The sequence below is a fragment of the Ictidomys tridecemlineatus genome, chromosome 1 (genome assembly GCF_052094955.1).
Source record: "Ictidomys tridecemlineatus isolate mIctTri1 chromosome 1, mIctTri1.hap1, whole genome shotgun sequence".
Taxonomy (NCBI): Eukaryota; Metazoa; Chordata; class Mammalia; order Rodentia; family Sciuridae; genus Ictidomys; species Ictidomys tridecemlineatus.
The window spans coordinates 180,516,712-180,539,662 of NC_135477.1; the positions used below are offsets into that span (position 1 = coordinate 180,516,712).

At 35.5% G+C, this 22,951-nt stretch overlaps 1 protein-coding gene across 6 annotated transcripts in view; it reads left to right on the top strand.

Moving 5' to 3' along the window:
• Ranbp17 (RAN binding protein 17) overlaps positions 1-22,951 on the top strand; it is a 285,238-nt gene that overhangs the window by 7,211 nt on the left and 255,076 nt on the right. For 4 of the 6 annotated variants that reach the window (XR_013440033.1, XM_078052377.1, XM_078052392.1 and 1 more), the window contains 7 exons: positions 450-596; positions 4,388-4,478; positions 9,839-10,005; positions 13,254-13,319; positions 17,311-17,415; positions 19,235-19,400; positions 22,519-22,592. Coding sequence is in view for 5 of the 6 variants with exons in the window: in XM_078052377.1 (XP_077908503.1) it covers positions 450-596; positions 4,388-4,478; positions 9,839-10,005; positions 13,254-13,319; positions 17,311-17,415; positions 19,235-19,400; positions 22,519-22,592 (816 nt within the window). In the remaining variant the exon portion in view is untranslated. The remainder of the gene's footprint in view (positions 1-449; positions 597-4,387; positions 4,479-9,838; positions 10,006-13,253; positions 13,320-17,310; positions 17,416-19,234; positions 19,401-22,518; positions 22,593-22,951) is intronic. The other 2 variants (XM_078052386.1, XM_078052390.1) reach the window with 2 other exon arrangements.

Here is a 22,951-nt window from a genome sequence, read left to right on the forward strand (position 1 = left end):
ACAACATGAAAATATAAATTGAATTATCTTAAATTTGTACATGATCTTCCCCCTACTCCCAAACCTCTGGCCTCATCTGGCATTTCCTTTTGTCTTCTTGCCATCCACCTTTCTAGTGGTAAGTAGACAGAAGGCCTTTCTAGTCTTTTTTCCCCCATCAGGCTCACTCTTTTTGGTCTTGGTGTACGTTATTTTTCTAACTCCTTGGATCAGGCAAGTCTTCCCTTTTCTATACTACAGTTATTGCATAACTATTAATTTATCGGTAATTGGAGGAGTAGGAGATGTGCCTGTTTTGTTTGTTGTGGTTTCCCCTGGAAAGTAGCTTGTAGCTCAGCACATGTGTATTGGATTAATGTATACAGGCATGATATTTGTATTGTCTTCTGTGATTAATGTGTTTACCTTTTTTCATTCACATAAAATGTTAATTTGCTTTTCTTCTCAAGAGTTTGGCCGAATTGGAGGCATTATGTACTCACCTCTACATAGGGACTGATCTTACACAAAGAATAGAGGCTGAGAAAGCACTCTTGGAACTTATTGACAGCCCAGAATGTCTCAGCAAGTGTCAACTTTTATTAGAACAAGGAACAGTAAGTATTTGATAACAACAATTAACCATGAGAGATCACTGAATGTATGTCAGTGTTAATCAATTTGTGTGTATTAGCAATGACAGATGTTGCCACATCTTTTTATTATAGTTTATTTCATTGTCAAAGAGATTAATCAGGGAAAGAATTGGAAAGCCAGGGAAGCAAATTTAGGGAATAGTCAGGAGGCAGAATAGGAATGAATTGAAATAATTTCTTGATTCCTCTTGGACCTTTTTTTTTTAATATTTCTTTTTTTTAAACATTTTTTTTCAGTCATACATGAGCACAATGTCTTTATTTTGTTTATTTATTTTTATGTGGTGCTGAGGATTGAACCCAGTGCCTCACATATGCAAGGCAAGCACTCTGCCACTGAGCCACAACCCCAGCCCTTAATATTTCTTTTAGTTTTAGGTATTGTGTCCTTATTTATTTATTTATTTTTATGTGGTGCTGAGGATCAAACCTAGTGCCTTACCTTACCTTCCCTAGACGAGCACTTCCCTAGGTGAGCCACAACCCCAACCCCACCTTGGATCCTTTTATGTCTCATTTTAGTGGGAAAAAAATTACATTTTAGAACAACTTTTTTTTTTTTTGACCATTTTTTTAATCTAGTTGGTAGAGGCAGGTTGTAGTTAACTTTGAAACATGAAAGAATTATTCAAAAGAATGCTGGCTACTTCTTGATATTCTACTTTCTAGATATTCAGAGCTATTCTTTCAGAAATTGTTTAGCAAGTGCTTACATATAAAATCATGCTCTCTACTGCTTAAATGGTTTATGTACATGAACTAAAAGAGGGCATTGTTTAGTTGTAAAGCATAGGTCTATAGACAAAGAACTGTGAAATGATATGATGAGCACTGGAGTCAGAGGCCTCATGATACAGACCAGAATTGGACAACTTTTTCTTTTTATTTATTTATTTTATTTTATTGATTGTTCAAAACATTACAAAGATTGCAGAATCACATCGGTTACACATCCACATTTTTACATAATGCCATATTAGTAACTGTTGTATTTTGCTACCTTTCCTACCCTCTACTATCCCCCCTCCCCTCCCCTCCCATGTTCTCTCTCTCTACCCCATCTACTGTAATTCATTTCTCTCCTTGTTTTTTTTCCCCCATTTCCCTCACAACCTCTTATATGTAATTTTATATAACATAGAGGGTCTCCTTCCATTTCCATGCAATTTCCCTTTTCTCTCCCTTTCCCTCCCACCTCATGTCTCTGTTTAATGTTAATCTTTTCCTCCTGCTCTTCCTCCCTGCTCTATTCTTAGTTGCTCTCTTTATATCAAAGAAGACATTTGGCATTGGACAACTTTTTCTGAAAAGAGCCATCAAGTAAATGTTTTAGGCTTTGTGAGCCAAGAGGCAAAATGGAAGATATTTTATGAGTATTTCTATAACAATAGAGAAAACAAATGTCCTCAAAGGTTTATTGGTAAAATTCAAAATAATTGAATGTAGTTTTTTGTAATAGAGGTCTATTAATAGAAAACAATAGGACAGTTCTTTTAGGACTATTAATGAATTTCAGAGTTGTGTTTCCTGTTATCAGCATTGATATAAGTGTTCATATGTTAAAGCTGATCCGTAATAAAATTTTACATTTTTCTGGGGCTGGGATGTGGCTCAAGCGGTAGCGCGCTCGCCTGGCATATGTGTGACCCGGGTTCGATCCTCAGCAGCACCACATACCAACAAAGATGTGTCCGCCGAGAACTAAGAAAAAATAAATAAATGTTAAAATTGTCTCTCTCTCTCTGTCCCCCTCTCTCACTCTCTCTTTAAAAAAAAAAAAAAAAATTTTACATTTTTCATCTTTGGAAATATCTTTTAACATAGATAGGTACTGCCAAATACTAAAATCAGTCCATGGGCATATGATTTTAATTAAACATATTCATCACTTAGAAGGTATTTATAGAATTCTATTATATCTTCTCTTGATATTTGCCTTTTAGCATGTCATTACATTGCAGATTAATCACTTCCAATTGAAGATTAGGTGGAAACTCCTCAATTGCACAGCTAAATGGATTTTGAAATATGGAAATTTTCTTTTTATTTGCATCAAGGTCTGAACTGTGGTGTTGGAACTGCAGTTGGCACTTAGAAAATGAATCTGAAAATAGAGATCTCACTACTTGTTTTTAACTTTCAGAAGTGTAGGAAATGTCTAGAGCAGCTTGTCATTTCTTGTGAGTCAGTGTTGTTATTGAATGATTTTATGGCGTCGTTAGTCATTGTAGTCATTCTGTATATAAGTACTAAGTACTGTTTGTCTTTTAGGTAGTTTTGGAATTTTAGGTTGAATTCATTACGAGACATTTTCAAGTTTGCAGAAAAAGATAATTTCCAAAGCCATTCAGTGTTGAATAATAGAGGCTTGGTCATCTTATCCAGAAGAATTTCATTCTCAGCCCCAAGTTTAAAAAAATTGCAGTACAACTTTACTACTGATAAGTGACCAAAGTACTGGGAAGTGGGACAGATATTCAGAGCTTCTGATTCTGACAGAATTTTCCAGAACTGAAGATAAGTTCATAGGAGTAAATAAACTTTGTTAGCACCTCTGATTCATTAATGCATGATAGACTCAAATGTTTACCATAGCATATCTGCTAATGAAACTATAAGCTTGAAACATATTACTCTCGCCGCGCACCAGTAATGGGGATTGAACTCAGGACCTTATACCACTGAGCTACACCTCTAGCCCATTCATTCTGAGACAGGGTCTTGCTAAGCTCCTGGTGATCTTCCTGTCTCATCATCTCAGGTCGCTGGATTATGGGCATGCACCACCATGTCTGGCTTAAACATTTTACATTTTTTACAAGCTTTTAAAATTTGCCCAACTAAGCCCTTCTGCTCCATATTTTTACCACCAGTGTCTCACAATAATTATATTGAATTAATGTTTCTTCAACTGTCTTGAAAATATTCTGACCTATAATTCCACACAGACTCTTCAGAGAGGCTAATTCTTGCTGTATCATACTTAGTGTTGATTTCTAGAATAAACAGGGAGAAAGTTTTGGTAATATTAACAATATGAACAGTATTGGTAACATCTGTTCACTCATTGAGAGCTAGGAATAATCTTTCCAAATCATTTGTCTTGCTTTTAAATTGACTTGTTGTTGCTTCATGTCTTCAATTTTTGAACATTTGTTCTCACCAAAAGGCTAGTAAGGTTTATTTTCTCTGCACACATAACTTAGGCTGCTACAATAAAACAATGGTGATTTAATTAATTCCTCATTGTTAAGTGGCTTTCCTTGCCTGGTTAACGATGAGCCACTTGGAAACTTAAATTTTGTGCAACCTCATTTTTTCATTTTTGTAAGGAAATTCTGTTTTGAGATAGTGGATTTAATTTTTCTGATGATTGATATTTTTGTGTGTGATTTGGGAATTTGGTGATTAGTGTTTAGTTTGATATTATTAACACATATTCTTTTAGGAAAGATATAGTAGCATCATGGCAAAAAAAAAAAAAAAGCACCTTGCTTTGACTTCTAATTTAGTACTGTGCCTTAAAAGTTAGACATTTGAAGTTCATTTTTGCCTTATTCTGACATGACATATACACTGATAATAAGATATATATCTGTATACATGTATCTGAAGTAGATTCATTTTATACGTTGTAAATCTATCAATTTGGAAAAACAAAACTTCTCACTTTTGCTTAGAAAAACTACCTGTAATATTTTGATTATTCTAATTTTATTTGTGATGATAATAAAAAAAATTATTCTTCACAGACATCCTATGCTCAGCTCCTTGCAGCAACATGTCTTTCGAAACTTGTCAGCCGAATCAGTCCTTTACCTGTTGAGCAGAGGATTGATATCAGTAAGTGGTTTATTATGATTTTTAACAAATTTTACTTTAGAAGTAAAACTTTGACTTTTAAATATGGAGAGCGGTTTTTAGGCTTGTGAATTATTTGATTCTGTCATTTTTTTTTTTAAGATTAGTAGTTAAGTCTCGTTTACTAATCCAGTGTTGTTAATGATGTGATAATATGGTGCAATATGTAGTAAAAAGCATATTAGTTTAATAATAAGTAATAATATTTGCTAAGATCTGTACTATCTTATTTTATCCTCCAAGCAAATTCATGAGTTATCCTAATTTTACAAGTTGAAGAAGTTAGATTTAATAGTGTGTGTAATCTAAGATCACACAGCTAGGAAATGATAGAGCTGTCATTCAGTTTATGAAATCCATGCTCTTAATCTTTAAGTTGACTTATAGCTCAATGATAGGAGAAGTGAAAGCTTCAGTATTTCTCAGAGTGCTATGTCAAAAGCAGTTGTGATACATTGAAAACCAAAAGCTGACTCCTTGATAATTTGTGTGTGGGTAAACAGTGCTTAGAACCTCTTATAATTGGAACCTGGTTCTATAAAATAGCAAATATTTTTCAGAAGTAATGTACTTTTAAGTTTTTGTATGTGTGTATATGTAAGTTTGTATTTCATATGGATAAAGCTCTAATAATTGAAGTATAGGATTTTTTGTCTTCCTGCTCGTAATAGAAATAGATTGTTGATTTCTTTAGCCTCAAGATTAACATGATTTTTATATTTGTGTCAGAAAAATTAGAATGTGTTATGTGTTAGGATCTTTAAGCTCAAATTTGAATGGTCAGAATCACACAGTGATGTCATTTTCCTCATATGTTTGCCTGTTCCCTAAGCGTGTTGAGTGTTAGGTACTTCAGAAAGCCTAGAAAAGAAATTATCCATGCATTTGTAGCTTTAAAAATAAGTATTCAAACACTATAAATGTAAGTCTAAAATTTGGATTTTTGTTTATTTGACTTTTGCGCACACACAGACACATTTTAAATACACTTAATTTTGGTAGGCACTTTTGGGTTTATAGCAAAACTGAACAGAAATTACAAAGTTTTGATACAATCTCTGTCCCCATACTTGCAGAGCCTTCCTTGCTGTCTGCATATCCTGCTCCAGAGTGGTACATTTGTTATAATCAACCAGCCTACATTGATAAGTTATTATTATCCAAAGTTTACAATCTCTGTTACGTTTCACTCTTGGTGTTGTATGTTCTGTGGGCTTTGATAATGTATAGTATTGTACAGAATAGTTTTGTGCCCCGCAAATCCCCTGTGCCTGTTCATCCCTCTTTTCCCCCAACCATTGATCTTTTTATGGTTTCCATAGTTATTCCTTTTCCAAAAAGTCGTATTGTTGGAATCATACAGTATGTAGCCTTTTCAGATTGGCTTCTTTCAGTTAGTAATTTGCACTTAAGGTTACTCCATGTCTTTTCATGACTTGATAATGATAACTTCATTTCTTTCTGGTTCTCTGTAATAATAACAGCGGTATTTCATTGTCTGGATGTGCCACAGTTTATCCACTCACGTATTGAAGGATGTTTTGGTTGCTTCCAGTTTTGACAATTGTGAGTAAAACTTCTATGAACATCCATTTGCACATTTTGTGTGGACGTAAGTTTCCAATTTGGGGTATATATCAAAGTGCACACTTGCTAGAGTGTGTCTTCCAAATTGGCTATATGATTTTGCATTCCCATCAGCAACATATGAGAGTTCCTATTGCTTCCAATTCTTGCAAATATTTGGTGGTGTTAGTTTTCTGGATTTAAGCCATTTGTTTATTTAGATCTTTGGTTTCTTTTTATTATAGCTCTGTAATTTTTCTGGCATAGGTCTGGCATATATTTTATCAGTTTTATACTTGAGTATTTCATTTTTGGAGTGCTATATAAATGATATGGGGTATTTTATTTAAGATGCCACTGTTCATTGTTGATGATGGAATACAATCAGTTTTGGTATATTAACCTTGTATCCTGCAACCTTATTCTGTAATCACTTGTTCAGGGTTTGTTGTTCAGATTTTTTACATAGATAATTGTGTCATCTGTAAGCAAAGATAGTTTTATTTCTTCCTTCCTAATCTCTATTCTTTCTATTTCCTTTTCTTTCCCTATTACGTGAGCTAGGATTTCTAGTATGTGTTGAAAAATAGTGGTCGGAGGAGACATCTTATCTTGTTCCTGGTTTTAGTGGGAAAGCCTCAAGTTTCTTACTGTTAAATATGGTGTTATCTGTAAGGTTTTTTGTTTTGTTTTGTTTTGTTTTGTTTTTTGGTGATGGGGAAGGGTACCAGGGATTGAACTCAGGGGCACTTGACCACTGAACCACATCCCCAGCCCTATTTTGTATTTTATTTAGAGATAGGGTCTCACTGAGTTGCTTAGTGCCTCGCTATTGCTGAGACTGGATTTGAACTTGATGTTTTTTATCTAGTTGAGGAAGAAGTCCCTCTATATTCTTAGTTGGCTGAGAATTTTTCTCATGAATGGCTATTGCATTTGTGAAATGCTTTCCCTGCATCTCTTGATATCATTATGTGATTTTTTAAATTCTTTAGCCTATTGATGAGATGTTAATTGATTTTTGAGGGTCAAATTGGACTTGTATATCTGTAATAAATCTCATGTGTTTAATTTTTCTTATATATTGTTGGATTTAGTTTGCCAATATTTTGTTGAGAATTTGTTGAGAGACATTGGCCTGTAGTTTCTTGTAATGTCTTTGGTTTGGGTATTAAGGTATGTTGGACTCATGAAATGAATTAGATATCATTTCCTCTGCTTCTGTCTTTTGGAAGATATGGAGAATTGGTATAATTGGTATATTGGTATAATTTCTTCCTTAAATGTTTGGTACAGTTCACTAGTAAACCCATCTGGGCCTAGTACTTTCCGTTATTAACTATATTTATCTAATGTCTTTAATAATACAGGCATTTAGGTTATCTATTTGACCTACATTCATTTTTGAAATAGAATCTTTGTTTTCGAAATGGGAATGCAGATGTTCCCTGACTTACGGTGATTCAACTTAAGATTTTTTAAAAATTTTAGAGGACGCAAGAGCAATAAGCATTCAGTGGAAACCATTCTTTACATTCTGAATTTTGATCTCTCTCTGGTTGGATGATAATGGTATAGCACTCATGTGACATTGGGCAATAACAGGAAGCTACAGCTTCCAGTCAGCCACAGGATCACCAGGGCAAACAACTAATATTCTACATTGTAATGTGTTGCTAAGCTATGATATTTGGTAGGTTAGGTATATTAGAAGAATTTTCATCTTACTAGAGATTTTCAACTTATGATGGGTTATTGGCGTGTTACTTCATTGTAAATTGAAGAGTATCTGTACTCTAATTTAAAAAATGTAGGAATGAAATTTGGAAAAAACCAGAAACACACAAGACAATTTCAGGACAACAAGAAATGATGGATTTCTTTTATTTCTTTATTTTGATTTGCCACTCTTATTTCTGCAAGTAGATTAGAAGATTGGTCATGATATAATAGATCTGACATGTATCATAATAATTGACATGTAAAAGTAAAGTGGAAAATGTTTAGAAGCCTTAACAGTCAAATTGCTTTTATCATGCCAGCTTCAAAATCCTTAGTCCTTCATTATATGGTACCACTTTACATATCTCATTGTTTCCAATCATGAACTCAGTGCCAGATCCTCTGTGTCTATTACACTATTTTTTACCTTCTTAGTGTAGTTAACAATGGCTAATGGTTGGTTATCAGTGAAGTGCCATTTGAAGGTTCATGAGCTTGTCATTGAAGACCCATTCTTGTGGAGGCAGCCTTGTAGCTTCTTTGGTACTAACCTGTTAATTGTGTGTGAAGGACTCCCCCAGGCCAGGTTGTTTCTGCCTTGGTGCCTTTCTTAAATGTTCTTTCCCTAGATTGAATGCTGTTTTTCCCACCTTCTTTCGAATGAAAGTGTAGCTTAGGTTTGGTTGCTTATATAAACCAATCCTTCATCCCTCTGTCCCTTCTCCTTTCCTCTTCCTCCATTTCTTTCAGATAGCTTTAATTAGGTATGATATACCACAGAGTTGACTTATTTTAAGGGTACAGTTAGTGACTTTTAGTCAATTTACAGTTGTTTGAACATTATCACAACTTGGTTAGAATATTTCATCACCCTTATATTCATTTACAGTCACGTGCTCTGTACCACAAACCTGTGATGTGCTTTCTCCCTCTACAGATTAACTTTTTGTGGACATTGTCTAGAAATAAAATCATACATTATGTCCTCTTTTGTAGTTGGCTTTTTCACTTAGCAAAGTGTTTTGCATTCCAGCCTTGTTGTAGCATGTATCAATATTTCATTCCTTTTTTATTGTAGAGTAATATTTTCTTGTGTAGACCACATTTTGTTATCCCTTCACTAGCTGATGAACCTTTGGGTTGTTTGCCTTTTTGGCCAACATAAATAATTCTTCTATGAACATTTACATACAAGTTTTTGTGTAGACTTGTGTTCTAAAAGAGATTTATGATGCAGTGTTATATAATAAAAACCTTAGGGTTTATGAGAAAAATAAAATTATGACAACACAATTCAAAAACTTTGTCAGTGGGCTGGGATTGTGACTCAGCGATAGAGTGCTTGCCTAGCATGTGCAAGACCCTGGGTTCATTCCTCAGTACCACATAAAAAAAAAATAAAGATAATTTTCTTAACTACAACTAAACAAACAAACAAACAAACAAAAAACTTTTGTCAATGACAGAGAGAAAAGATAGAAGTTTAACAAAAGGGTTGTAGAATTTTACATGTGAAGTAGTTAAGGAATACCTAACCAGTATAGACAGTGTGGCACTCTGACTTGAAATGAAAAGATTTGAAGTTCGTACAACCCTTCCTAAGATTTGCAGCTTTTGTGTGTCTATGAAGTGATGGAAAGGAGATTATCTGATACAGAATGGAAAATCCTACCACCAGATGAGGCCGGGTGTGGCCGCTCACATGTGAGGCGCCCTGAGGTGGCTAGCAGATGCAGGCATACACATGTCACGGAGAGCTCGGTCCATTTGGCCTGGTCACAGTTTTCTGCATTTACCCAGCATTTTTAGTAGATAGAATCATTTAGAAACAAAAGTGATGTTCGTATCTTGCTCCGGTTATCCCCTGATAAATAAATGCAGTGGAACAAATTTGCTTTTTTGAACCAAACTTTATGGAAGGTAAATAAGGACACATATCAAGGAATGGGAAGAGATCTCTCTGAAAGACCTTTCATTGCCTCCTCTTTGTCCTCACATGATTCCCTTTATGTTTCTCAAAAAGTCCAAATGATCATAGAATATTTTCTTTGTAGGAAACTACATTCTGAATTATGTGGCATCACAACCTAAGCTGGCTCCCTTTGTCATCCAAGCTCTTATTCAAGTAATTGCTAAAATCACTAAGTTGGGGTGGTTTGAGGTTCAGAAAGACCAGTTTGTCTTCAGAGAAATTATTGCTGATGTGAAGAAGTTTCTTCAGGTAAGAAGTCAGTATTACCTTACTTTAACACCATTACTTGCCTTTTTTGGTTTAGAATTCTGCTTTTCTTCAAGCTTTATGGTTTGGCTTGTGGCTACCAGCATTACATCATATTAATTATCATTACTTATCCTTGGGTCCTTTGTTGTTTTTGTCAATAAAATTCATGCTTACATAATTTTCATACCAGGAGAACATAAATAGTTATGTTTTCTAATTGCAAAAATGTATGTTCTTTCATTTATGACATATATATTGCATATATACAAACCATGGATATAATGGCTTTCATATATGATCATTAGATCATATATGATCTAATCTAATTCTCATTACAACCCTGGGCAATGGGTTTCATTTTCTAAATGAGAAAACTGGGGCTTAGAAAGGTTAAATGATTTATATAAGATCACATAATTATTTAGTAAAGTGTGTAACTAGCACTTCAACAAGTGTTCTGACCATTTACTTTTTTATTTTATACTATACTACATTAACTCTTCATTTTGTCAAGAATATTTTAAACCTAAATTATTAAAGACATAGTGTATGTTATTGCTTAATTTACATAAATTCAGATATTTGGACTGGGAAAAGGAAAATCAAGAGAATCTACAGTGATTACCTATACCAGGATGCTGTAGGAATTCTGAATCTGCTCTTGGTTTCTTATGCTTCTTTCTTAAGATGATTCGGATATTTAAAGAAGAAAAAATGTTTTTTTTTTCCATACAAACATTCCTACCTAAAAGAAAATTACCTTAGCTCTGGTGTCATCTGAAAAAGCAGTGATGTGTTGCGGTTCTTGAGGAATATTTGTCAGGTTTTTTGTTTTTGTTTTTTGGTACCAGGGATTGAACTCCGGGCACTTGACCACTGAGCCCTATCCCCAGTCCTATTCTGTGTTTTATTTAGAGACAGCATCTCACTGAGTTGCTTAGCACCTCACTTTTGCTAAGGCTGGCTTTGAACTTTCAGTACTCCTGCCTCAGCCTCCAGAGCTGCTAGGATCAAGGCATGCGCCACTGTGCCTGGCTATTTGGCAGTTTTGATGGAGGGATGGTTCAGCACAGGTTTATTAGCGATTAGGGGCAGTTTTGACTTTCTGGGATTTTCCTTCTCATTGAATAATTTTGAAAGTCACCCCCTGTGTTAGATGTAACCCCATCATAGTGCAGTACTGCAAATTCAGACTAAAATACTGGCCCCCATAGCTTCTCTTTTATTCACGTTGTTAAGACCCCTGTGAACAAGTATTTGATCATCTGGAACTTGACAGGAGTTAAGCACATTCTTATCCCTGAGGAGAGCAGCATGCACTGGCACAGGAGGAGATTTTATTCAGAGACAGAGCTTCTTACTTCAGAGTTGTGTTTGTAATTTGGAGTAGTACTGTAGTGTCCTTCTCTTGCCATTTACTAAGACTGGTAATAGTCATGACAGTAGACAAAAATAGATGTGGAGTTCTTATAAAATAAAGCTGAAGTTGAAAACCAACTGAAATGAAATAATTTTTGTTGGCTAGCATTTCTCAGACTCCCTTTTCAGCATCTGGTAAGTTCAGCTTTAAGTTGGGCTTTAGCATGTACCTTTGTCAATTTTGGGAGACCAGAAGAAACAAAATGTTTTATCTTGAAAGTTTATTATAATACCATAAAAGAATATTTAGCACTGTTTTGGGGTATATGACTTGACCTAGCCTTGAGTCATGGGAAAGACGATTTATTGTTTTAGTACTCTAAAAATAGTACCACAAGGTTCATTTAGGTGTTAGCATCTTGTGGGAATTTTGTTCTGAAAATTATAAGTTTGTTAGAACTGTAATGTTCTGACCTCTGGGCACCCACTTTCTCTAGTGTTGCAGCCCCATTGCTGCCACACTCCCAGCATGTGTATGTGCCTCCTTTCTACATGTGTATCCAAGAGTTGTCACCTACGGCAGCAGGTTGCTGTTCAGGTTGCTGCTCTGCAACAAGGAGTTTATGTCAAACCATAAATGAATTTTGTGTTTCTCTCATCAAGAGAGACTCGCCCCCCCCCCCAAGAAAAAAAAGAAAAAAAAGCCAGCTTAACTGAACAGTATCTAGTTACTTACCTGTGTTCTATTCTGGTACATGTTCTTATTTTGTTTTAGACCAGTACCAAGCCATTTTCATGTTAGAGTTGAATTTGCAACTGGGCCAGCAATTGGCGAGGGAGCCACATTTTGAGAAACATCAAGTCTGTACACAGGGAAGGAATGCCTCAGGAAATGGGAAATTAGGGGCTCCATCAGGCACCCTCATCAGGCCTTGAAGAATTCAGGGGTGTTTCTTTTGTTCGTTTTGTTGTTATTATGAGGTAATCTGAACTTCATTACACTAGTGAGCATTATTATTAGAATTCTGTGAGAGTTAGAAGGGATGACCAACTACAGCATTAAGATTTGAAACATGGGGCTGGCATTGTGGTTCAGTGGTAGTTCGCTCGCCTAGCAAGCACGGGGCCCTGGGTTCGATCCTCAGCACCACATTAAAAACAACGACAACAACAAAAAACAAAGGTATTGTGTCCAACTACAACTAAAAAATAATAATAAAAAAAAAAAGATTTGAAACATGGGGGCTGGGGTTGTGGCTCTGCAGTAGAGCACTCACCTAGCATGTGCAAGGCCCTGGGCTCAATCCTTAGCACCACATAAAAATAAATAAATAAAAGCATTAAAAAAATTGAAAAATGTACCATCTGTTAATGTTTTAGTATGATTGCACTGTAATTCAAAGTTATACTTACTATTTTCATATTTCCACTGTGATTTTTTGAGTAGGGTAATTTGTTAATAATATGTATATAAAATCAATTTTGCACAGTATGTGTCAAAGTAAATTTATAGAGCTAAAGAGCATTTTTTTTTTGCTCAGACTTATTTATAGTCTTATAAAAAATTTTAAACAAAACTCATAATTTGAAGCTTAGTTTATGGTAAGTCTCAGGTGCCAGAAATATTTTGTAGGATATTATATAGCTCTAAGGTAGGTGAACATTTTCCCTTTCAACTCTGGGTACTGAAATTTATCTTTCAAAAAATGAGCTTGAAATCCTTTTATTTGTAGAACTCAGTGACTTTTCTACATGTTTTAATATATGTGTTATTAAGTAAGTGTGATGTTTTGGTATTTAGTATTTTGTAACTGTTACCCAGTTTACACTGTAAGAACTAACCAATCACATGTCTCCATGTAGGCTAAACTTGATTATTTTCTCCAAAGGGTACTGTGGAGCACTGCATAATAGGAGTAATAATCCTCTCTGAATTGACTCAGGAAATGAACCTGGTAAGCCTTTCCATCTAATGGGAACGTAAAGTTTGCTTAAGTACTGCTATTTCTTTGTGGCCATATGTAGAGTCATTTTTTTGTGACATAAAAACTCTGACTAAGCAAAGTCTTTTTGTGTATGTCTGTTTTATTGGTGGGATAATTAAGTAGTGGAATATCAGCAATAGTGGAATGTACTACGAAGAGCAGAGAGTTAGACATGGTCCTTGCTCCATGAACACTTGGAGAATTATTGCTTTATCTTCTGCATTTATAGTAATATGTTAACTGTAAGAAATAAATTATATGCACAAAGAGAAACAAAACTTTACTCATTTACAAATAAAAGACAAGTGATTTGGTGAATTGATTTTCAGCAGGATACCCAGCAGGACTCATCCTGAAACAGGCCACTTTCTAGCTGGAATTTTCACTCTATACAAGGAAGCTCTCCCTCCCCCCAATTGTGATTTTTATGAGCTCAGCAGTTGAGTACATTGTCACCCGCTCCTGTTCAATTTTGTGCATAGTGTGCTTCAAAACGGGACAAAAGCAGAAATTAGGTTCTGCACGGGATAATTTTATAATAAAGGGAGTTATGGAGTTTAAATTTAAAAACTGCCCTCCTCTGTGGTGTGTGTTATGTGTATGTGTGCAAGGAGAACTTGTATCCTCAGGGCCACTTGCCACCTCCCTTTGGAGTCAGTATAGCCATATATATATTTTTTTTTAAATAAAATAATTATTTTTCTATTTATGTTCAATCAGATTTGGGTTTTTTTTTTATTTAAAAGGAAGAATTTCTAAAATTTAAAGTGATCTCTGTTTACCATGGCTGTCATCTCCCTGACTTCTCCACCCCAGTTATGTGAAGATATCTTTGCTATTTGTCTGTATATATCTCTCTGCCCTTCTCCCTCCCCTCCCTCGCTCCCTCCAGCACTAGTAATAATAACACATTGGCAGAGATGGTCCATAGTTTTAGTATGCAAGTTTAACCTCATAGGTAAAGAGTAAAGAGACAAATATAATAACCCCTCATACCCACCATCCAGCTTCTGCACATTTTACTAATCATGAAACTTGCAGTTTCATTGATTTCCTACATCACAGCAAAGATAGGAATATATGCTGCTCTGGCAATGAGGGTTGTGTTTAGTGTGTTACTGAACTAAGACTAGATAATGTGGAGTTGTAATAAAAGTATTATTCAGGGATCAACCAAGTAGTTTTTTTTTTAAATAAACTTACAGAAAAGTTCTGAGTTCACAGAAGTTTTTCTTGACCATTTGATGCTGAATTGCTGACATGATACCCCACCCCCAGGGAATACTTTAGTGTATTTCCTACACGATGATACCATCATTAAAATTTAAGCAGGTCAACACTGATATATTACTGTTATCTAATTCTCATAGCCTATTCAAGTTTCACCAGTTATCCCCAAAATGTACTTTATCATGCATTGTATTTTTTTTCTCATGTTCTGCTAGTCACCTTCAATCTGGAAAAAACTCAGTCATTCCTTCACTTTTATGATCTTGACACTTGTGAAGTTTACAGACTAGTTATCCCCCCCCCCCCCCATGCTGGGGATTGAATCCAGGGCCTTGCACATGAGGCAAGCATTCTACCACTGAGCTATATCCCAGTCCCGTTTTTGGTTTTATTTTGAGACAGGCTCTTGCTAAGTTGTTTGTGCCTAAGACTGGTGACCCTCCTAGCTCAGTCCTACAAGTAGCTGGGATTGTAGGCATAGTCCCTGGACCCAGCCAATATTGATCTCTTAATTAAGATGGTCTCTTGTAGATTCATTCTTTTTTTCTGTTGTAATCAAAAAATTTTTGGAGAGGCAATTTAAGGCATTGAAAATATCATATTCCTCATCAGACTGAAAATTTACTGATTGGTTTACAAGTTTATTTAATAGGCTACAATTCATTACTAACATTATTTTGATTTTCAAGCTTTTCCAAAATTTGTCCATAAGAGACCTTTCAGGCTGGCATTTTTGTCCAGTGAGCATTTGTCACATTCTTTGAATGCTTTTCTTCCTTCTGGCACAGAAGGTTCCAGGCTCATCTTCCACAGAACCAAGTTCCTTTGAAGAAGAGCTCCAAGGTCTGAAGTGTGATCTTTGGCTTCATATCATGGAAGAATATGGCTTCTGTGGAGATATTTGACTTGGCCTAATTTTATGGCATTTTGAGATTCAACTAGCATTTATTAAGCATTCCTAAACGAGGCAGTCTGGGGATGATCTTCAGTACATGAGGAAAATCCAATGTTAGAGTTGTCAGATGTATGCCTTGTAAGTTCATTCAGTGCCTGCAGGGTGGAGACAGAGGTGTGCAGTAGGAAGTGTCTGTGCATGCCACATCTCAAAGCATTCAGTGTCTAAATGAATAGCCCAAATAAAATAGTTATCACACAAGCCTCGAAGAAGATGCTGGATAAGTCATGGATTTATATTTTAGCTCTGTTGCTGACTCCTTTGTACAAACTTCTTAAGTCTGTATATCATTCTCTTGAATTGAAAATTGAGACTGGCATTCCTTATGAGGTGGATTTCGTGAACAACAGTGTGGCTCCCAGTTTACAGATGCCCTCAGCAAACCTTTCCTCAGGGCTGGGGTGTGGCTCAGTGGTAGAACGCTTGCCAAGCAAGCATGAGGCACTGGGTTCAATCCTCAGCACCACATAAACATAAAATAAAGATATTGTGAATGTGTCCACCTAAAACTTATATATATATAACCCTTCATTTCCTTTCTCCATGCTGTGGGTGTGGTGGTCATTCAGAGACTAGGCTAAGATAATATGCTATAAACTCCAATTTTCTCAATTCTAAGAATAATACGTAGTTTTGAAGATAAAGTGAAATAATATGTGAAGAATACTTTATAAATTGAAACCGTAATGCCACATACTCTTATTTGTATTAAAGAAAAGCATTGTAGGAGATATTTTGAAGTTTTAATTAAGGTAGGAACACTGTAAATGTAACTCAAATCTTAGATATTGGATACAGATTCTGGTAACTACTTTCTGTAATCACTTCAGACTTCTAGTATGCTTCATGTTTTATAAGTACAAGTGTAGTCTAAATCATATGTTGGAGATTAGGAAGTGTCAGATAATCAATTTTTAGCTTACTGCTTTTTGCAAATCTGTAAACATTAGCAAGGAAAATGGTTTACTTTCTTCATCCAAATAACAAAAGGAATAAATAATAATGCTGTAGCAGCTCTAGACCTTGATGCTGATAATCATTTGGGCATCAGACCTCAATTTTGTTTGCTTTTCCCTATGGGTAAATGGAAAAATTGCTAGTATTAATAGTGTAGTTTGGACATACTATATTTTAGATTAGAGACTCAAGAGCTAATTCTAGTTATTTAGTCCTAAAAATTATATGCCATTAGCTAACAAAATATTTAGAGGAATTGTATTGCTTACCTTATAAATCAGATTCTTGTTCATAGTATCCTCTTTTAGTGGTTTTCAGAATACCAATGACATGTTATTCACAACACCAGTGCATGAACCAATGACATGTGGTATATATGAAAATACCACTTTCATACAGAAGAATTTTTCTGTTCTCATCTAGTGGCTGATCTACAGAGTGCTAGGGTTTGAAGATGAGCTCAGAGACTTCTCACCTTGCAGGTGGCATCTAAGGGACAGGGAAGTTGTTTGCATGATGTGAAATGTAGTGCCTGGTTTAGGAGCTGATGGTCTTGGGTCTAGTATTTTACAGTCAGTGTTTATGTTGCCTCTGAAAGTGTGATCAGCTCTGCCTTTTAATTTCTAGATCATGTGGTTTGTCAGAAGAGCACTGAATGAAAAGAGTCCAGAAACCAACTTCTTGAGTAAAACCATTTATCCTGGTTTATGATTCTTTAATCCCTATTTCTATCTGAGTATATTTTTGCTGTTTTTTTTTTTTTGTATTTGAGAGGGGTAGGTCTGGTTAAACTAATTTTTCTTTTCATTTTTTTTTAAGGTTGATTATTCTAGACCTTCAGCAAAACACAGGAAAATAGCTACTTCATTTCGTGACACTTCTCTCAAAGACATATTAGTGCTAGCGTGTTCTCTTCTAAAAGAGGTAAGTTATTTAGTTATTCAATTTTCTAGTTATTTAGGAAATTTTAACAGTTTCAAAAGGATTTCAAGTGGATTCCCTCTGCCCCCAGTTCTGCCTTTAAAAGAATTATTGTGTACTGTCTTAATGTAAGTATGATATATTTGTACAAATCTCTAAGGGGTTCCAAAAAATTGGCTTTTACTCCTGGGTATGTAAAATAAAATCTAAAGGAAATTTAGTAACTTTAGGTAGTAGTTTGTCTTTCTCTTGTAGGTTCTTAACTGAAGAATCTAAATTGAGTCTTGATTTCTTTATCTGCCCATGTTTTGATAGGATGTAGGTGAAAAATGAAATAATTAAGTTTGATTCATTAAACACCAAAAATTTTCTTAGATTAGCTAAGATAACTAGCTAAGTTTAACAATTTCTTAGGGAAATAGGAATTCCCATTTTTTACTTAGTGCCCTATTGAACATTAGTGATATTGTGATTCATAACTTCATTGTGTTCTCTTTATCAACATAGGGAATCCATTGTGTCACTCAAGCTTGTTATTTCTCATAGTACAGCACTTCCTATAAGAACTAGTTTCTCCTTATGTCAGTTCTATGGTTCCAGCTGAGTACCTGTTACCCTACTTAGAATCAGAAATGTTTCAGATTTGTATTTTTGCATAGACTTTATTAAGTATCACCAATCCAGAAACCCAAAACCTGAAATTCACAAAAATCCAAATCATTTTGATTGTCATGTAGATGCTCCAAAAGTTTTTATATTACAGGGCATTTTGTATTTCAAGTTTTTGGATTAGGGAATGTTTACCTTGACAGTAACATGATAAGTACCCTACTAGGTCAGACTAAAAGACCTTATTGTCTTAAACAATTTCTTTTAGTATGGAAAAATATATGCAAAAGTAGGTAGATACAACATGTAACATATACAAAAGTAGACATAATTGCCACTCAACAACCCTTCAGTTAAACAGTAATAGCTTGCAGCTAATCTTGTTTCATCTCTCCAATCTCTACCTGCTCACTTTAGTTCTTTTTTGTTATTATTCTTGGAGAATCCCAAACTTCACATCATTGCTTCTGCAGATGTTTCATGGGGCAACTCTAGAATGGTATAGTCTGTTGATATGTCAGAATGGGCATTGTTTTTGGTGTCAGGATTGCTCTCCAGAGCTTGTGAGTGTCCTCCCATAACCACAGTTCTGACAGCTTTTGTTAACCCATTGTATCTCTGTTATAATTGAAGTTAGTCCTAGTGTTTCTTGAAGAACATTTAATCTTTGGCTTGTTCAAAACCACCTTTAAGGTAATAATTATGTATATATTTATGCAGTTGTACTGTGGAGAGTATTTTTCTTAGTGCTGCCTTATAACTATAGATGATGACCTGCAGCATGGCATCAGGTATAAATGTTTTTATTCTTATCTCACAAAATTAAATTTGAATGTAGTCTATCATAGAAATTTGATAGTGATTTTACTTTTCTCCCCTAATATTTGCAGTAATATAATTTTGTTAATTTTTAAATAATTTCCATTTGGCATTAAAGAATTATTTAAATTCATAAAGTTAAAATTTATTGATGTGTTCATAATGGATTTTTTTGGTACTGGGGATTGAACCCAGGAGCACTGAACTACTGAGCCACATCCTCAACCCTATTTTGTATTTTATTTAGAAACAGGGTCTCAATGAGTTGCTTAGTGCCTTGCTAGGTTGCTAAGCCTGGCTTGATCCTCCTGCCTCAGCCTCCCAAAGCCACTGGGATTACAGGTGTGCACCATTGCACCCAGCTCATAGTGTTTTGTTTTTAACGTTTTTTCAGGTATTGGCCAAACCTTTAAATCTTCAAGATCAATTTCAACAGAATCTGGTGATGCAGGTCTTGAAACTGGTCCTCAACTGCCTCAACTTTGACTTCATTGGCAGTTCAGCAGATGAGTCTGCAGATGATCTTTGCACAGTACAGATTCCAACAACCTGGAGAACAAGTAAGAATAAAGAGCATGAGGGGTGGTCAACCTAATGATGCAGAAGGAAACAATATATTTGCCTGGGGTGTGTTGTCTTAGTTTTAGGCTAGGCAATCAGAAAAGTGCTTTGCAACCCAAAAGAATTTGCTACCTGAAGTGTTTACTGATACCCAATTTCAAAATGTTTCCCCTGATGTATTATAGTAACTACCATATTTTGATTTTGGAAAAAAAAAAAAAAGAAGACAGCTCTAGAGATAGATGGAAAACAGTTTTGGGAAGAAAAAAAAATCAAGAGCTCTGTTTGGAAACTTTCATATGAACAGAATGGGAAAGGATCTAATAGTAGACAAGAGATGTCAACATATTTTCCAGAGCAATAAAGAGAATGAGTTAGAGTAAGTGACTTAGCAGAGCAGAGTTGCAACTTACTCTGTTCTAGGAATGTGCTTAGTGGTGAAGTGCCCCTAGGTTAATCCTCCAGTACAAAAAAATAACAAGATGATTTCATTCCAGAAAAAAAGGTGATATTTAGGTTACCCCTGAAGTCAGGGAGGGAAGGAGGCTTCAAGGGCTTGGTTAAAAGACTGTATTCTGAATAGTCTCTTCTCTGCCACTTGTGCAGCTAGGTGACTGCCTTTCCCTCCCTCCCTCATCTGCACTGTTTCCTTGCTTCACAAGACCAAGCTTTTTTTCTGAGAAAATTGAACTAGAGCATATATCAGAATCAGGAATACCTGATATAGTTGAGGAACGCTGTTAGTTTTTTTTGTCACTGTGACCAAAATACCTGATATAAACAATTTAGGGGGTGTTTCAGTTCATGGTCATCTGGCCCCAAGGCAGAAACATCCTGGCAGAAGGGTGTGGTAAAGGAAAGATGCTCACTCTTAGCAGCTATGAAGGTGGAGGGGAGGGGGAGATAGACACATACACACACACAGAAGAAGGAAGGGGACTGGGATAAGATAAACCCTTCTGGAGCACACCCAATGAAACCCTTCTAGAACCCCCCGCCCCCCGCCAGACCTACTGTCTGTAACTTGGTCCCTGCCTTCCAATAATCCTTTCAAATCATTAATCCATCATTTGGATTAATGAGGTTAGAACCTTCCTGATCCAATCATTTCCTGAAAAATCTCACCTCTGGACATGGCTGCATTAGGGACCATGCCTTTGAGTACATGAGCCTTTTGGGGAACATTGCAGATTCAAGCCATAACAAGCAGCATGGGTTTTTGAGAACTTCTAGTATGAAGTCAGAGACTAAACCAATAAAAAGGGTTTTAATGTTCTGAATCTTGACTGTGGTAATTGGATTCATGAACCCAACACATAGAATAAAGAAGTGCACAGACTAAAAACATCCAGGTGTACACAAACAAGTACATGTAAAACTGGGAAATTTAATAAGATTGGTGAATTGTATCCAGGTTAATTCCCTTGTGCTATTGTGAAATATTGAGTAAAATATGAGGTCAGTCTGTACTGGGTTTTGCCACTATATATGGATCTAGAATTATCTCAAAAAGTTCAGTTAAAAAAAAAATAGAAATAGACAAGGTGAAGAGTAGACAAGATGAAGAGTAGAAGTTAGCTTCTAACAGGTATAATCACTATTCCTAAAGAGATGACAAAAGATAATACATTCCTGGAACAAGAGCAGGATATTATTAAAAAGTAGAAATTCAGAGAATGTTCTGAATAGTTAATGAAATTTAGAAGGTAGAACAAAGGAAGCAAGATGCTTGAAAGGAGAAAAATATATATAAAAAAAACTAGAAGATAAAATTAGGCCTGGCATCTGAAGGTTTGGAGGGCCAAAATACAGGACAGAGAAAACAGGAGGAAATTTGCAAAAATGTTCTCAGCACTACAGGTCATAAGAGTTTTTGGATTAAACTGTCTCACCAAGTACCCAGCATCATGAGTGAAAATGGGTATGTGCAAAGCTTCATAATTATGACATTTTAGAATACAGAGGATAAAGAAAAATTCCTAAAATGTACAAGAAAGAAAAAAGTCAGTCAAAGGATTGGGATCCAGAAGGATATTCAGTTTCTCCATAGCAGCATTGTAGACTGGAAGATTCAGACTTCTGCAGGAAAATTATTTTCCAACTAGATGGAAATTACCAAGTATAACCAAGATTAAAGACCTCTTCAGACATGCAAGTCCTCCTCAAATTTATCCCCTCTGTACTTACTGTCAGGAAGCTACTTGATTTGTAAGCCAAGAAGGTGGAAGAAGGGGATGCAGGAACAGGGACTTCAACCCACGATGGAATGAATAGATGTAGGGAGGAGACCGTTGTGTGACAAAGTTAGGAAATAGCCAGTTCTGTGGGATCATCTGAGAGGTAGGGCTGGGAGAGTGGAAATGAGAATGTTTGGTGCTCTTGACCATGTGGAAAACATCATGGAGAACATCTTGCTAATGAGAGCATTTGTAGTTTGTGACACAGCTACACACAGGAAAAATGCTGTGATTAAGTACAGAGTGAATTGTAATTGTGATATAGTAAACTTCTAGGACTGACTGTTAATGTTTTTTATATTTTTTATGTAGTCATAATAAATGTAAATACTTCAAAGTTGATTTAGTCACAAATCAGGTTGGTAATGGAAGGGGAGGGTGGATTGTGGAGATTGGGGAGGTGGAGTTGCAGGGTGGGGTTGAGCAGCTACAGCCTCTTAGGCTCAGAGTAATACTAAAGCTTATATCTGAAATGAAACAGCCAAAAGAAGTAATAGTGTACAGCATTACTTAGAAGTATAGGTAAATATGTTGAAAGGTGGTTGGAAGGGGCTAGATGTAGTTGTTTTCATATTATAGACTTTTTCGTACTGCTTGCTTATTGATAATTTTTGAAATTTTAAACAGTGTTCATATTATTTTAATATAGATGAAACTAGTTAGGAAGATTGCCCTACTTAGAACTGTAGATGCTATATCATCTTGACTAGTTTTTAATCTCTATTATCTCAGTTTTCTGACGAAAGTAGCTAGGAATTTAAAATAGCTCAACTGCAAAGAGTGGCCAAGATCTCATTGTCCTCAGTTTGTGTGATTTTGTTTTATTTGTTAAGATCACTGGATTGAAAGTAATAATATCAGAAATCAATTTTTTTCTCAGTTTTCCTAGAACCAGAAACATTGGATCTTTTCTTCAATTTGTATCATTCACTTCCACCACTGCTGTCTCAGTTAGTAAGTAAAACTCATTCATTACTTGATTGAAAAGTAGCTGTGATCTTTAATGAACATAAGGGATGGAGTTTATTTATCCACAAAACTCTGCTAATATGTTTGATTGGGTCGACTTGTCACAGTAGTTCTTGTGTCATCCTAGGTGCATATCACTTGAGCTCTTTGTTGGGTTTTATTTATTTTGTCAGTAGTCCATTCCATTTAATGGTTGAGCCAGAACCAGGAACTGTTGATTTTACTCCTGCCAGAGCCAGAACAACACACCAACTTGTAAATATACCTTTCTTACTAGTCAGTTCCCATAGGTTTGAAGTCCAGCTATCAGCTCCCTTACCAGGACCTTCCCCACTTTCTAACAC